The 16117-nt window shown below is 40.7% G+C and overlaps 1 protein-coding gene across 1 annotated transcript; it reads left to right on the top strand.

Annotated features, from left to right (window-relative positions):
* The first annotated feature begins 11095 nt into the window (after positions 1-11095).
* smdt1 (single-pass membrane protein with aspartate-rich tail 1) lies at positions 11096-13653 on the top strand. Its single transcript, NM_001114202.1, is given in 3 exon segments — positions 11096-11527; positions 13149-13287; positions 13399-13653. Coding segments are annotated over 2 exon segments (300 nt in total). The 5' UTR covers positions 11096-11365; the 3' UTR covers position 13287; positions 13399-13653.
* The last annotated feature ends 2464 nt before the right edge of the window (positions 13654-16117 follow it).

The following is a 16117-nucleotide window of genomic DNA, read 5'->3' as shown; positions in this document are numbered from 1 at the left end:
ATCACATACTAAAATTTAAGCAAAGAATACATTACCCTTTATGTTTCAACCTGAAACTAGGCTTAAAAGGTATTTGATGATTATTCCACAATTAGACACATAACAGTTGAATAAAGACCTATTCCTACAAACACAATGACATGGTAAATGCCACAAGGATGTGTCAAAGTATGTGACAATAAGCTAAATAGCTGGTTAGAGGATAATGTACCAACCCAAGGCCAACTCAGCTTTTTAGCCATGAAGATCTGTGCCTCTAGTGATAGCCCTACTATCTCCTCCTCTTCTATTCAGCTGATGCACAGCACATCACAAGGCTGGTCTTAACCCAGTAAGCAGTTAGTCTGTTCCATAGCCCAGGCAGTGTATACAATTATTTGCTTCTAAGAAATAAACTCCCAAGCAGTGCAGTCTAGTGTGGCAAACTCGTGAAAGATGGCCTAACAATCAGAAGCTGGAAAGCTATTAATTGGGTTTGCTGATCCACTGGGGTCATACAGATAGTTCAGTTTTTAAAATACAGTGTTTCCAGCCATTATGTAATTTTTGCATTACATAAGGTTAAAACACTGCATCTCTGCAAACCCTTGACACAAATTAATGTAAAACTATTCCGAACACTCTTTTGAGCATTTAGGCAAATTTGTTCCTGCTCTGCTGCTCACTCCTCCCCGCCCCCGGCAGCAGCACAAGCAGGGAGACACAGAAGGAGGAGGAGGGGTTTTCCTTGCTACTATTGAGTAAAGCCTGTCAGTCTGTGACCACTTCCTGTGAGAGACTAAAGCGACAGTCCCATCTTTTATTTCACTCTGACTTCTGATTAGAGAGGATGTGTATGCAGCTCTCATATAATGACAGTTTTAGGAGGTAAAATGCTTTCAAAACCTCTTTCTTTCTGCATCATTTCACATTTTGAGGGAGGATGAATCTTATAACTGAATATGAACTTTATATAAAATGTTTCCTTTAAGGGTAACTTTAGTAGTTTATAGACTTCTCATATAGTTATTATATTATTATTGTTATTATTATTATAGTTGTTTATTTTAGCCAGTTGAAACAGTTGGTAGCAAATGAACCCTTTAAGTACCACAGAATGTAGAATCTACGTTCTGTGGATAAAAAGATTGAAGTGCCACAGTTTGTAGATTCTACATTCTCCAGCACTTCCGGGTTTGGGAGCGGATGAGCTTCTTTTAAAGATGCTTCTTAACTCTCTGCTCATTCCCCAGTCCCTAGGCAACAAGCAGAGGCTGGGAACGGGGAACGAGTGGCCCTTGGGGAGTGATCACCCAGGCGCCCCATAGGAGATGGCAGGCACTTAGATACTACCTGTCTGTCATTTTCTTGTCTTCTACCTCCCTCCCCCAGTGCCGCCCACTAACCTGATCTGGAAAAGAAGGTGATCCTCCGGTTCCTGCATGCCCTCAGGGATTTTATTGCATTTGCGATTTTATTGCCTTCCACATTGTTCTTTCTTTGCCCATGGAAATTTTGTCTGCTATATATCTATTTGGGTGCCTCTGCATGCCACATAATTTGGTAAATCTATGCATATTGGGCATCAAACTGTTCAGTAGACCTCTGATATTCACATTTAGTATGTTTTATGTTGATATATTGCAAAACGTGGGGTATATAATGGGGTAAAATGCAAGCTTTGTGAGGATTATTAGAAATCTGGTAAATTTTTAGAAATGTAATAATTTCTTATAGAAACTGCTAGGTTCAGAAAGACATTGTAGAAAGACATTGTTACTTATTTTGGATTTAGCAGAATGTGTACGTTTCAAAAATATATGGTTTCCTGGGAGAAACCTAATGTTCCAGGATTTTTTGCTTTGGAATCTAAAGTATGCCGTATTCTGCTGCAATGCTTTGAAATTTTACTGCTGGGAGTTTTCGAACCATAGAAGTCAGAAATCTCCATAAAACTATGAATATCTGGCATTGGCACATTTGGTAGACATAAACTAAAATATTTTTATGGTATAAATCCCTATCTCATGAAAATATGTATGTATGTATAACTTTATTTATAATGCGCCACAAGGATACGCAGCGCTGTACAGTCTTACAGAATACAAAATTACACACAGGGAGGACAAGTGATTTAATAAATAAATACAATAAATACATATATGGATATATATACAGTGGTGTGAAAAACTATATTAACTAATATTTCTTATTCTTTTGCATGTTTGTCACACTTAAATGTTTCTGCTCATCAAAAACCATTAACTATTAGTCAAAGATAACATAATTGAACACAAAATGCAGTTTTTAAATGAAGGTTTACGTTATTAAGGGAGAACAAAAACTCAAAATCTACATGGCCCTGTGTGAAAAAGTGATTGCCCCCCTTGTTAAAAAATAACTTAACTGTGGTTTACCACACTTGAGTTCAATTTCTGTAGTCACCCCCAGGCCTGATTACTGCCACACCTGTTTCAATCAAGAAATCACTTAAATAGGAGCTACCTGACACAGAGAAGTAGACCAAAAGCACCTCAAAAGCTAGACATCATGCCAAGATCCAAAGAAATTGAGGAACAAATGAGAACAAAAGTAATTGACATCTATCAGTCTGGTAACGGTTATAAAGCCATTTCTAAAGCTTTGGGACTCCAGCGAACCACAGTGAGAGCCATTATCCACAAATGGCAAAAACATGGAGCAGTGGTGAACCTTCCCAGGAGTGGCCGGCCGACCAAAATTACCCCAAGAGCGCAGAGACAACTCATCCGAGAGGCCACAAAAGACCCCAGGACAACATCTAAAGAACTGCAGGCCTCACTTGCCTCAATTAAGGTCAGTGTTCACGACTCCACCATAAGAAAGAGACTGGGCAAAAACGGCCTGCATGGCAGATTTCCAAGGCGCAAACCACTTTTAAGCAAAAGAACATTAAGGCTCATCTCAATTTTGCTAAAAAACATCTCAATGATTGCCAAGACTTTTGGGAAAATACCTTGTGGACCGACGAGACAAAACTTGAACTTTTTGGAAGGTGCGTGTCCTGTTACATCTGGCGTAAAAGTAACACAGCATTTCAGAAAAAGAACATCATACCAACAGTAAAATATGGTGGTGGGAGTGTGATGGTCTGGGGTTGTTTTGCTGCTTCAGGACCTGGAAGGCTTGCTGTGATAGATGGAACCATCAATTCTACTGTCTACCAAAAAATCCTGAAGGAGAATGTCCGGCCATCTGTTCGTCAACTCAAGCTGAAGCAATCTTGGGTGCTGCAGCAGGACAATGACCCAAAACACACCAGCAAATCCACCTCTGAATGGCTGAAGAAAAACAAAATGAAGACTTTGGAGTGGCCTAGTCAAAGTCCTGACCTGAATCCTATTGAGATGTTGTGGCATGACCTTAAAAAGGCGGTTCATGCTAGAAAACCCTCAAATAAAGCTGAATTACAACAATTCTGCAAAGATGAGTGGGCCAAAATTCCTCCAGAGCACTGTAAAAGACTTGTTGCAAGTTATCGCAAACGCTTGATTGCAGTTATTGCTGCTAAGGGTGGCCCAACCAGTTATTAGGTTCAGGGGGCAATTACTTTTTCACACAGGGCCATGTAGGTTTGGATTTTTTTTCTCCCTAAATAATAAAAACCCTCATTTAAAAACTGCATTTTGTGTTTACTTGTGTTATCTTTGACTAATAGTTAAATGTGTTTGATGATCAGAAACATTTTGTGTTACAAACATGCAAAAGAATAAGAAATCAGGAAGGGGGCAAATAGTTTTTCACACCACTGTATATATAAGTGCCATGTGGTATGAGACACAGTAGGAAGGAGGTCCCTGCCCCATAGAGCTTACAATCTGAGTGGTTGGGTAACATACAGGCACAAACTGGAAGGTAAGGGCATGGATTAGTGTTTTAGCTGTCGCTTGTAAAAGAAAGGGGCGTATCTTGGCAATATTACATAGGAAAAAGCGGCAGGTTTTGGCAGTGTTATTAATATGGTTAGAGAAGGAGAGGGACTGGTCAAAGATAACCCCAAGGCAGCGTGCAGAATTTATAGGGTTGATGGTCATGCCATCAATAGTAATGGTGAAAGGAGGAGGAGGGCCAGGTTTGGGCGGGAAGACCATGAGCTCTGTTTTAGCTAGGTTAAGTTTGAGCTGGCGTCGGTTCATCCAGGAGGAGATAGCCAGGAGGCAGTTACCAATTTGGGTTTGAACATCAGCAGTTAGTGCAGGGGTGTCTAAATATATCTGGATGTCATCTGCATATAAGTGGTATTTAAGACCGAAAGAAGAAATAAGGTCTCCTAGAGAGAGAGTGTACAGAGAGAACAGCAGGGGACCAAGCACAGAGCCCTGAGGCACCCCCACACTAAGCTGAGCCGGGGTAGAGGATTTGTTAGTAAGAGCGACAGAGAAGGAACGGTTAGAGAGATAGGAAGAGAACCAGGCTGCAGCCTGATCCCGGATACCCAGAGAATAGAGAATCTGCATAAGAATAGAATGGTCGACAGTATCAAAAGCAGAGGAAAGGTCTAGGAGAATGAGGACCGAGTAGCGTCCTTTGGCCTTGGCAGTCTGGAGATCATTTGCCACTCTACATAAGGCCGTCTCAGTGGAGTGCGCAAGCCGAAAACCAGACTGCATAGGGTCCAGCAGATTATGGGTGCAGAGGAAGTTAGTGACACGAGAAAAGACAAGACGTTCCAGGAGTTTAGAGGCTAGGGGCAGGAGAGAGACGGGACGGTAGTTAGAAAGGCAGGACGGGTCCAGTGTAGCCTTTTTAAGAATGGGTTTGACACATGCTTGTTTGAAGAGAGAGGGAAAAGTACCAGAAGCCAGAGAGGAATTGAATATGTGGGTAGCAATTTTTTATTTTTTTTTGGTATTTAGAGCTCTAAATCGCATTCCAGAAGTGGAAAGTTACAGTTATTCAGTCTGATAAATAGTTTTCCTACCTAATATAACAACCCCCCCCCAATAAATGCTCCAAAAATGAGAGAGAACAAATTGTTTACAAACGTCTGGCACTGAGGGGAACTGAAATGTGAAAGTCTCTTGAAAGGGTTAAATAAGCAGAGAGTCATCTGCTATTTTACTGATTAGTTCTAAGCACAGCAACATCACAAGACGTAATTTTCTGATGACTGTGTCCTGTTGGCCCAAATGAACAGCAGGAGGGGCTCTTTTCCAAATTGTATTAGCAGCTAATGTACATTGCAAAACTACTCAGAAGAGCACTCTGGTGAGTAATTCTGTTTTGTTTAGGCTATGTTTTTGTGTTACTAAATATATGTATAAATAAAATACTTTATGGGATTAAAAAAATTAAAATACGTTATGGTATTAAAATTCTGCAATGATAAAAACAATGGGTTTTGTGAACTATTAAGGTGACTGGTCGGAATGCTCTGTGATAAAGATAGCTAAAACCACAAAAATAACTTAGATTTTTTTACACTTGAAGTAAAATAATTTTCAGCATCTATTCTACTTAATGCTACACATTGCTTCCAGACACAACTAAAATACCAGTACATTTTTGGTGCCAATACATATTTACACAAATGTTTTTGATATTGTTCCTTTAAGGAATTGGGGGTACCAATTATTTTACTGGAACAGAATATAGTGAAATTTAAATATACTAAAAGAATTGAACTGTGACTGATATTGAACTGTGCTGATTTATTTGACTGAACTTTGAATTAACCTGTGAAGTGTGACATATTGCAAGCCTGTCCCTCGGGGATCATAAACTCATTGAGTGCAGCTGTGCTGTTTCATTATAAAGTATCTCCCCCCTTCTTGCAATATATTATATTGGGAATGCTGCAAGATTGCCTTTAAGTGAAGACATAACACAGAAATATAGTCTTTCCAAATCATTATGAAGGCCCTGCCTTTAGTAGTGCTTGCCACTTGAGAGATATGGTTACCTAACATAGAAGCATTGTGTGCTACCCTGTATAATCAGAATTAATACAATGACAACTACCTGATAAAGACTTGCTTTTAGTGCGCTTTGTTAGGAAAAATAATCCATACATAAATGAGAAGAGTATTAAGTGGTGTCGCTGCCCCAAATTAAAAGTATGACAGGAATGCCTGGTTGATATTCCTATCCATTTGTAACAATGGAGCAGTCACCTAATCTCTTGGTGTGTGTTTGTACTTAGTGCAACTGTCGGCCCGCGGGCCGCATACCCCCCTCTGTGTGGCCCCCCACCTGTCTGGCTGCTTTGATGGCTTACTCTTGTGTAAGCTTTAAATGGTATCAGTACTGAGATTAACTGCCCCCCTGCATGGTTCTCACCTCAGATTCAGGCTGTAATCCCCCTTTATTGTTTAAATATGTAATCCCCTGTGTTGTTCACACCTTTTAATCTCTGCATTGTTCACCCCCTGCAGTGTTCACACCTCAGGCTTGGGCTGTAATCACCCATATTGTTCCCCTGTTCACATCTCAGGAGCAGTAGAAACCCACAAATAATCCCTGCACACTACAAAAAGAACATATACTGAGGTGGTACTTCAATTAAAAAGTTTTTTAATATATAGTTATTGTGCAGACTGTAGGAGCAGTGCCAGCATTGTGTCACTGTAGGCTGCCTGTGTGTGCCATACACACAGGCATCATAGGGCAAGCAGAGTATGGCACACACAGGCAGGGTAGGGAAGGCAGAGTATGGCACACACAGGCAGAGTATGGCACACACAGGCCAAGTATGGCACAAACCAGCCAAGAATGGCAAACACAGTGAAAGTATGGCACACGCAGGCAGGGTAGGGAAGGCAGAGTATGGCACACACAGGCAGGGTAGGGCAGGCAGAGTATGGCACACACAGGCCAAGTATGGCACAAACCAGCCAAGAATGGCACACACAGTGAAAGTATGGCACACAGGCAGGGTAGGGAAGGCAGAGTATAGCACACACAGGCAGGGTAGGGAAGGCAGAGTATGGCACACACAGGCAGGGTAGGGAAGGCAGAGTATGGCACACACAGGCAGGGTAGGGAAGGCAGAGTATGGCACACACAGGCAGGGTAGGGAAGGCAGAGTATGGCACACACAGGCAGGGTAGGACAGGCAGAGTATGGCACACACAGGCAGGGTAGGATAGGCAGAGTATGGCACACACAGGCCAAGTATGACACAAACCAGCCAAGAATGGCACACACAGTGAAAGTATGGCACACTGCCTGCCCTACCCTGCCTGTGTGTGCCATACTCTGCCTGCCCTACCCTGCCTGAGTATGGCACACACAGGCAGGGTAGGGAAGGCAGAGTATGGCAGGTTTTTGCTGTACTACAACCATTAATATGGGTATGGTCATGTGATAACATGGGTGTGGTTTCAAGTGGGTGCAGTTTCAAAAAGGGGAGTGGTCAAAACTGGCTTCCATTATCGGCCCTCCACCATGTAGGTCGGAAAAATTCCGGCCCTCGGTACAACAGAAGTTGGACAGCACTGACTTAGTGCATCGAAAAATGGCTCTCAGTTTCTACTAAAGGTGGACACATCCCCATTTTTTATATAATGTGTTTCAACCATTGACATGCATGCATCTTGTTTAAAATTGGTAGACACTCTAAAACCACCCCTCTGTAAGTCAGAACATAATCCCTTGAGGCAGCCATTGTTACAGACACTACAATATGGTGATCCAGACTGTTAGAGGCATATTTATAATAAAAAAGTGAAATAAAGCATGGCACAGTCTGTCAGTATGAAATTCTACATTTTCAGGGCCAAATTCATCCTCTGATAAAAATTTATTTACAGTGAACAGAGCAGTGATATTTTGCACTTACGGACTGGGCTGAGCTTTAGTTTCACTCTTTAATAAATCTGCATCTCAGTCTTTTGGTTTTAATGATAGTGAATGTTTAAGCAAGGAAAGGACAAAGATTTGCCTGTATCTCCCCCAGCCCTGAATTGCTTTACATTGCACCTCACTTTACACATGTATTTAACTATAGAAATGTCTTGTTTTTAGATTTTGAAGGTTGGGCACCACAGGGGAACCTATAATGCAACTGCAAAATCAATTTTTTAAATGAAGTTAAGTAAAATCAATAATCTTTGTTTGCTCACAGACAACAGCACACAAAGGAGGAGGCCTCTGGACACAAAACCTCCAGTAAAACACGCATAGTACATAGTCACAGGCACAAATTCCAAACAATAGAAAGCATTTTGTGTTAGAGGACCCACGAGTAGTTAGAGGAAGAAAACCCCAAAGTTGTTCACTTACAATGAAATAACTAGTGGGTCGATGATGTATTAGGACAATATATGGCAAATATACATGGAATCTGGCTTAACCTTTGTAGGGCTTTAACTGACCAGTCCCTGGGACTGACTGCTGTGTTGTGGCGATTCACATACGATTAAATTGCCAAATATTCACAAAAAGCAGCCTTTGGGTCTGTCAAATTATTATGCAAAAAACGCATGGAGGTTACTTACCTTCCTCACTGCTCCTGATGCATGCCCCAACCACTTACACCAAGCTTGCTTGATAAGTGTAATCTTTGTATTTCTCTGTTCTAGTGACCTGTGTTCATTTTAGCTGGCTTTAAAGGGATTCTGCCATGACTTTTATGGTGTACTTTTTATTTCTAAATTAAACTCTTTACATTGCAAATAATTCACTCTAACACACACTAAAAATTCATTCTTGAACTGACAAATGTATTGTTTTTTAGTTGTAATATTAGTGTCTAGGCACCATCTCAGTGCATTGTGCCTGAGTCTGAGCTTTCAGAAGGAGCCAGCGCTACACATTAGAACTGCATTCAGATAACCTATTGTTTCTCCTACTCCCACGTAACTGGAGGAGGCATGATTTGGCTGATGAAGGACTTGGATTTTACTACTGAGTACTATTATTATTATTAACATTTATTTATAAAGCGCCAACATATTCCGCAGCACTGTACAATAAGTGGGTTTCATACATTGTACATACAGAGTAACATATAAAGCAGAGATCCCCAACCTTTTCTATCTGTGAGCCACATTCAAGGGTAAGCTACTCTAAATAAATGCTTTTTAGAAATGTTTTGAAGGCAGAGAGATTGTGAGAATTCCAGAGAAGGGGGGGCACCCTTGCCAAGTCTTGAATGCGAGTGTGTGAGGAGATAATGAGAGAGGAGTTGAGGAGCAGGTCAGTAGAGGAGCATAACAAGCAGGTTGGTTGGTATCTAGAGATAAGTTCAGAAATGTAGGGTGAGGCAGAGTTATGGATTGCTTTAAATGAGTCATTAGTTTGAATTTTACTATGGATGGTATCGGAAGCCAGTGCAGGGATTGGCAGAGTGGCATGGCAGAGGAGAGGTGTATGAGCCTGGCAGCAGTATCCATTATGGACTGGACACGGGACAGTCTCTGAAGGGGAAGGCCAATTAGCAGAGAGTTACAGTAGTCCAGGCGAGATATGATTAGAGAGTGATTAAGAATTTTGGCAGCATCTTCGGTGATAAATGATCGTATTTTGGAAATATTTCTTAGGTGAAAATGATATGATTTGATAAGTAACTGGATATGGGGAGTGAAGGACAGGGCAGAATCAAGGATAACTAGCCTGGTAATGGCTTTCCATTCCTATTGTTGCTACCTCTCTGCTATTGCGGGTGACTAAACAGCGGGACATCAGCCTAAGGACGAAGGCACATGGAGCGATTAGTTGTAGTGACTTTTTAAAAGGTCGGTTGTGCCGACTTTCCCGCATTGGACATACATTTGGAAAATGGAAAGAGGGACAAAAGAAATGCAGTGCGGTGAAATTTTTTTTGGCTATGCCCATTTTTGTGACCACACCCCCTAAAAAACCGCACTTATTTTACAAAATTTGGCAGGTTATTTAAAGTTTGAACACATTTTTGGGGGTTTTGGGGTCTTGTTTTATGTGATATCACAGTTTTTCTAAAAAAGCTGAAATTCACCTTTAAGCTGCAAGTCTCAGTTCCCCCAAGAGACCTGTTTAGCTTATTAGTTATTATAACTGTATCAAAGTGCAGGTGTAGCTTGTTAACTTTCTGGGATCTCTGCCAAAAGCAGAGAACACTTGTGCCGAAAATATGTGCCATACGTATGGTGTGGTATTAGCCTAAATTAAGTCTGAGAAACAATGTATCTAAGTGCAGGTGTAGCTTGTTAAGATTTCTGGGCTCTCTGCCAAAAGGTACTTTTTAATTAAATTTGTATCTTTTTTAGCATTCAGTGCAGGAAATCAAAAGGAAAAGAGGAACTTTTCAGTAAGAATCTGAAACTGCGGGCGAGTCACATGGCTGAGGGCACTTGGGAAACTAACAATATATCTAGCCCCACGTCAAATTCAAACCTCATTTCCCTGAATGTCAATGGGGGAAACAAACAATCTTTGGCTGCAGGAAAGATCATATTTGCTACATGTATGGCCACCTTAAAGCTGGCCATACACGCACAATGATATCGTACAAAACCTTGCTGCGGATATCGGTCTACTAGTCGATTGCCAGGTTAAAAGATTTTGCCTAAACAAAATCTATGTCCAGGGCTGAACCAGCAGAAGTAGGTAGAATTCCTATTGTTACTACCTACATATCTGACGATTCAGCCCTGAACGTCTGTGGTGGGTGAGAACGATATTTCGTGCAACTTACGTGTATGGCCACCTTAAGAGTCAGTGCGGCAGACAGTACACAAGAAACTGGCAATGGTGCAGTATTTATATACTATAGGTAAATCTAAAGAAACTGGGCTTGCTGAGTAATCATTGAATCATGTAGAATGATTACTTGGCAAGTCCAGTTACTTTAGATATACCATGAAAAGGATGAGTGAAAATCTTTATAGTCATAGTGCAATATTCAGGTGCTTGAGAGATGTTTTGTAGCTAATCGTCTCACCCACATAAGATGAATTGCTCACTTGCCTGCCCTCTCACTCCCTCTGAACTGTTGGACTCGGACAAAACAGCCCAAACCCGCCTCCTCCTTCCCCCTCCCGTTAGAGCTGTGCTATGGTGATCCTTTGACACACGATACACTGTTCTGCTCCCCCTCCCCCGCTCTGATTTCCTAATATAAAGAGCGTAGATTCAGCACTACCAGTCCAGTCTCTTACTGACATCCCTATAGGTAGTTAAAGGCAAAAGCCCATTTACTTGTGCTGAACTAGTTCTTGGTATTTTGTTTTAACCCTTCATAGTGGGGTACTGCACATGCGCGAAAGCATTTGAACTATATATGTAAAGAAGCCAACGCCTTCTCATTGCCAGCTTAATGGGCGTGGCTAGCGAGACTCAGAATAGCTCAGGTCTGTTGCTAAGAGACACTTACCACACCTATTTGTCGTGACGTCGGAGTCCTGTCAGGCGTCTTGTCTTCCCAAACATGGCGGCTAGAGTCGGTGTTCTCTCTGTTGCAGGGTTTAGAGCGGCAGCGAGAGCAGGGGGGCTCTTGAGAGCATCAAAGCAGTCGTCAGCTGTTAGCCATGTACCCTGTCGGACGGCAATAGCCACCAGCGCTGGGACAGTTCTTCCAAAGCCGGAAAAAGTGAGTATTTCTACTGACCAACCCAGCAGTACATTGCGTCTTCCGCATTGTACCTGTCAGTCATCTACTATGTTATATTCCGCTGGTTTGATCCGTGAGGTACTGTTGCCCTTAAGCAATGTCAAAGGTCACTAATTGTTATAGTATATAAATATAGTAATCAGCTAGAGGGGGGGGGGGTCTCAACTAAGGTATTCTGGGAGTTGTACTGGGACTGCAGAACTCAATGAGTAAAGCCCTGCCACCTACGGATCTGTGTGTAGGGGTGCCACTGTTTATGGAAAAAATATTTAGTCTACACTGGCATCATACATAATGTTTACTGGCCAGACCAGTTAACCAGCCAGGTGACAACGCTATTTGTAATGTGTTTGTGTTTTTTTATTTTATTCATAATAAAAAAAATGTAGGATATATTACGTATTTATTATAGACTGTGCAGCCCAACATTTACCAAACTGTCTTCATTATCTGAATGATGACAAAACTTGGTCTGGTTTATAGTATATAAAATATAGACATGAGGAGGCATCTATTTGTTGACCCTGCTTTAACGTATCTACTCTGTATTGATCACTGGATAAAGATTAATTCAAGAGAGGACTAGATTTTTTTATTTTTTTTTTTACCCACACTGTTGGTCAGTTTCCCCAGGAGAGAAAGCCAACACAATGCAGGAAAAACACACTTTGATGCCGTTGACATTTGCAATGCACTAAATACAAAATTTGTAGGATTCAGTCAAGCAGGAAATCTGTCCCAGAATCTGAAACACTAGGCCTGGGCTGGCAAATGCCAGAGGGGCTGCTGTAAGATTCCATAGATAGTCACTATTGGGCTGATTGGGCCTTTTGATCCCCAGCCTGGACCTGGTGTACTCAAATGATCAAAATCCTCCCCCCAAAATATCATGGCATGTGAAAAATAAATGTCACCTTCCGTTATCCTGTGGTCTAAAGAAACATAACATTTAGATTCAGATTTAGTTTGGCGGGACGTGGATTTGGCTGAATTGGAATCCTGCAAAAAAAAAAAAAAAAAGATTTGACTGAATTCCAAACCAATTCCCTATTCGGAATGCATGTATTTGACTGCATGGTGTGATTTTGAAAAGCTTGTGGGCTATAAGTCATAGTGGTTATCGAGCAGTTCGTTTTTTACTGAATATCTACACTGTGGCACAGTGTAATAGTAATTACGCAATAGTAAATGGATGGCTTATTCTCATATTTCCTGCTACAAAGATATGCAGAAAACATGCACTGTTGGTGGATACTGAGGACAGATGTAAGGACTTAATATGTAATGGTTAAAATATGGAATATCCAGTTGGCAGTGCACAGAAGTATTTTAGGTACACGAAGATTTACATACTTGGCCCTGCCCAAGGGTATGACTGATTCAGTGATTAGTTTTACTATTGTTCATACTGGATACTAGAAGCGTAACCAGGGGTGCTATTATCTAAAGACAAGGTAAGAACCTGCCTCAGGTGGCAGAAAGTACAAAATGAACCTTCACCCACACTCCCTCAGGATAATTGAAGGGCAAGTCCCACATGTAGCTCTGATATTTATAAATATGTATTTTATGCACTAGTAACCCCTGCATTTCTCACCAGGTTAGCTTTGGCCTTCTTCGAGTGTTTACTGTGGTCATCCCATTCCTGTACATAGGAACCCTTATTAGCAAGAACTTTGCAGCCCTGCTGGAGGAGCATGATATCTTTGTTCCAGAGGATGACGATGATGACGATTAACGTGAGTATCTTCAAAAAATTGAACTGGAAAATTTTTTGAAAAAAATTGTACTGTATTGATAAGCCAATGCTACTCTATGGTAACATTTACTTTACTTTTCTGGTTTTGCAGAACTTTCTTCATACGGTGTTCACAAGGAGCCTTATCACGTGAAGATGGACCTTTGTCTGCAGCAATGGGCAGAACTAAAGTTGCCGGAACCAAATCTACACAGAAGCTAAACTGATAATTTGCTGCATGTTTATAAAAGGAAACTGATATTTTGTTGTTTTGCCTCCACCATTTGAAGGGAGGTTGTTGCCTGGGTTCCAAGGTGAAAGAAGCATGTGGTGTTATAGGGTAATAGTAATAAATATCTGTTACAAACTGTATCTTTTAGTCTGTTCTTTTTTTAATGGTAACATTTCTATTAAAACCAATATAGAAAACAGTTGCTGCCAGGGAGGAATATTAGGTAGGATCAATCCAGTGCATAGCATATACATTGCATAGCATATACATTGCTTCCTCCACGTCCTCTTGGTTATATTGGGTATTGGCCAAAGCCAATTGTCCTTCATGAGGTCAAATGGCTGAAGGCCCGAATTAAGAAGAGGTTGGTATATTTTTGAAGTTAATTTAGAGTTTATGGGGGAGTGTAGAATATCTTCTAAATGTAGATTATTTTAATGTGGGATGAAGTGAGGAAAACTGCATCTGAGCTGGAGCTATTTATAAAATAGGATCCAATGCTGGGTTCCTGGTATGTGGGGAACCCACATAAGGGTAAAGACACATGGAGCTACTAGTAGAAGCTACTTGTCACAGCTACAAAAATAGACAATGCTGATCATTTACTGATAATTGTCTCTACATACTTACAAAATAATCACAACAAAGGGAGAAAGAAGTGGGTTTAATTATAAGCTACCTCCTTTCACCCTTAGTTGTGACGGTTTTTTCACAACAAAAAGTATCTTCAGCCCAAGCTTAATTTGTTGCAGTAACATTGAACTATCCATTTAAATATGGCTGTAAGTGTTAAGCAAGGTAAGTACACTGGAAAGGGTACTGGGCCTGCAACCTGACCAAAAAGTAAAACTCGCCCGACCTGCATACCACTAGAGCAGACGTTCTCCACACAATGAGAAAAAAAACTATAATTAGTGCTGTTCTACAGAAATCTGAGTTACTGCCTTAGGGTAAGTGTACTGGGATGTAGAATGCAGTCAGTGTGCCATAGGTTTTCAAAAGTGGTGTATCTATCTGCTCCTCTTTTTACCTCAGCATGTCTTTTTCATCTCAGTTTGTTCTATTGGTTTAAATGGGTTTTGCCAGGACTGAGGCAAAGTAAATGTTATAAACGATGGTGTTGGTCAGACACTAAATAAATTGAACATCTAGACCTATTATCCAGAATGCTCAGGACACGGAGTTTTCCAGATAAGGGATCTTTCCGCAATTAGGATATCCATACCTAAGTCTACTAAAAACGAATTTAAACCCAATAGTATTGTTTTGCCTCCAATAAGGATTAATTATATCTTGGTTGGGATCAAGTACAAGGTACTGTTTTATTATTATTATAGAAAAAAAGGGAATCGGTTTTAAAAATTAAAGTTATTTGCTTATCATAGTCTATCAGAGACAACCTTCCTGTAATTTAAAACTTGGATTTAAACCCTGAATAATAGGTTTCCGGATAACTGATCCCATACCTGTATACACCACAATTAGCTCTTTGTAATGGATAATCCAAAACCAATATAATACAATTGAATCCATACAGATAGTCTAATCTCTGCAGAAGGATCTAGACAAAGTGGGTGTTTAAGTAGCACACTAGCCACCTAGTAAGGTTATGAATATTTGCATTTTAAAATATTAAGGCTACTTGCACTCTAAATGGAAATAAGGTGAATCTGTGATAAAGAAGAATCCACTAGTAGTGATTCCCAATCAGTGGCTCATGAGCAACACTCCCCAGCCCCGTGGATCATGTTCATGCACTGCCAAATGGAGCCTCCTGTTGGCTGCCAGGGGCTACCAAATAGCCATTTTCAGCCTATATTTGGCAACCCCAAAAACTTTTTAATGCTTGTGTTGCTCCTTGACTCCTTTTACATTTGAATGTGGCTCAAGGGAAAAAAGGTTGGGGATAATAAATAAGTTGTAACTAGCAAGCTATAGGTGCAAGGAAAGAACATAGCATCTTTTTAAAACACCACTTAGAGCTGTACTATAAAGCTTTGGTCCCTGGGACATTATAAAGACAGTACAAAGCTAAAATGTAAAATATATAATATACAATAAAATCTTGGGCTTCTAAGCAGTAGATCTTCCCATAAGACACAATAGCATCCTTCATGATTAGAATAAACAAGTGTTCACCTACTCTACATAGAGCCATTTTGTCATAAGCAAGTATGGGACATATACAGAGACTGGCGTGACTACCTATAATTTGTAGTCTATTGCCTTGAACTTCCTGCATGTCACAAGCATGTGTCTGCCAATACAGTCACTGTCGCTCCCTCAAGCTACCACATATGGCATCTTAAACCATAGTATACAGGAACTTGACTGGCATGTTAGGATCCCACTTCAAATCAGGCAGAGAGAAGATATTTTTTTTTCTTTCTGTCCCAAATCAATGTTATAACTCAACATTAGAAACATATGGGGCAGGGGGAGTTTCAGGCTCATTTCGTGGCAATAGAGAGCCACTTCCTCAGAAGCCATGACTTCTGCGTAAGTGCCTCTTTATTGCCATGAAAAAGTTATGTTTTTAATGCTGAATCAATAAAGGGACTTATTTTAAGAAAGTAAAAATATCTTGTGTCTGCTTGTT

Source organism: Xenopus tropicalis, chromosome 4 (assembly GCF_000004195.4).
Source record: "Xenopus tropicalis strain Nigerian chromosome 4, UCB_Xtro_10.0, whole genome shotgun sequence".
NCBI classification, from domain to species: domain Eukaryota; kingdom Metazoa; phylum Chordata; class Amphibia; order Anura; family Pipidae; genus Xenopus; species Xenopus tropicalis.
Note: the sequence above shows the minus strand (reverse complement) of the source record. Positions and strands in the feature narration are given on the sequence as shown.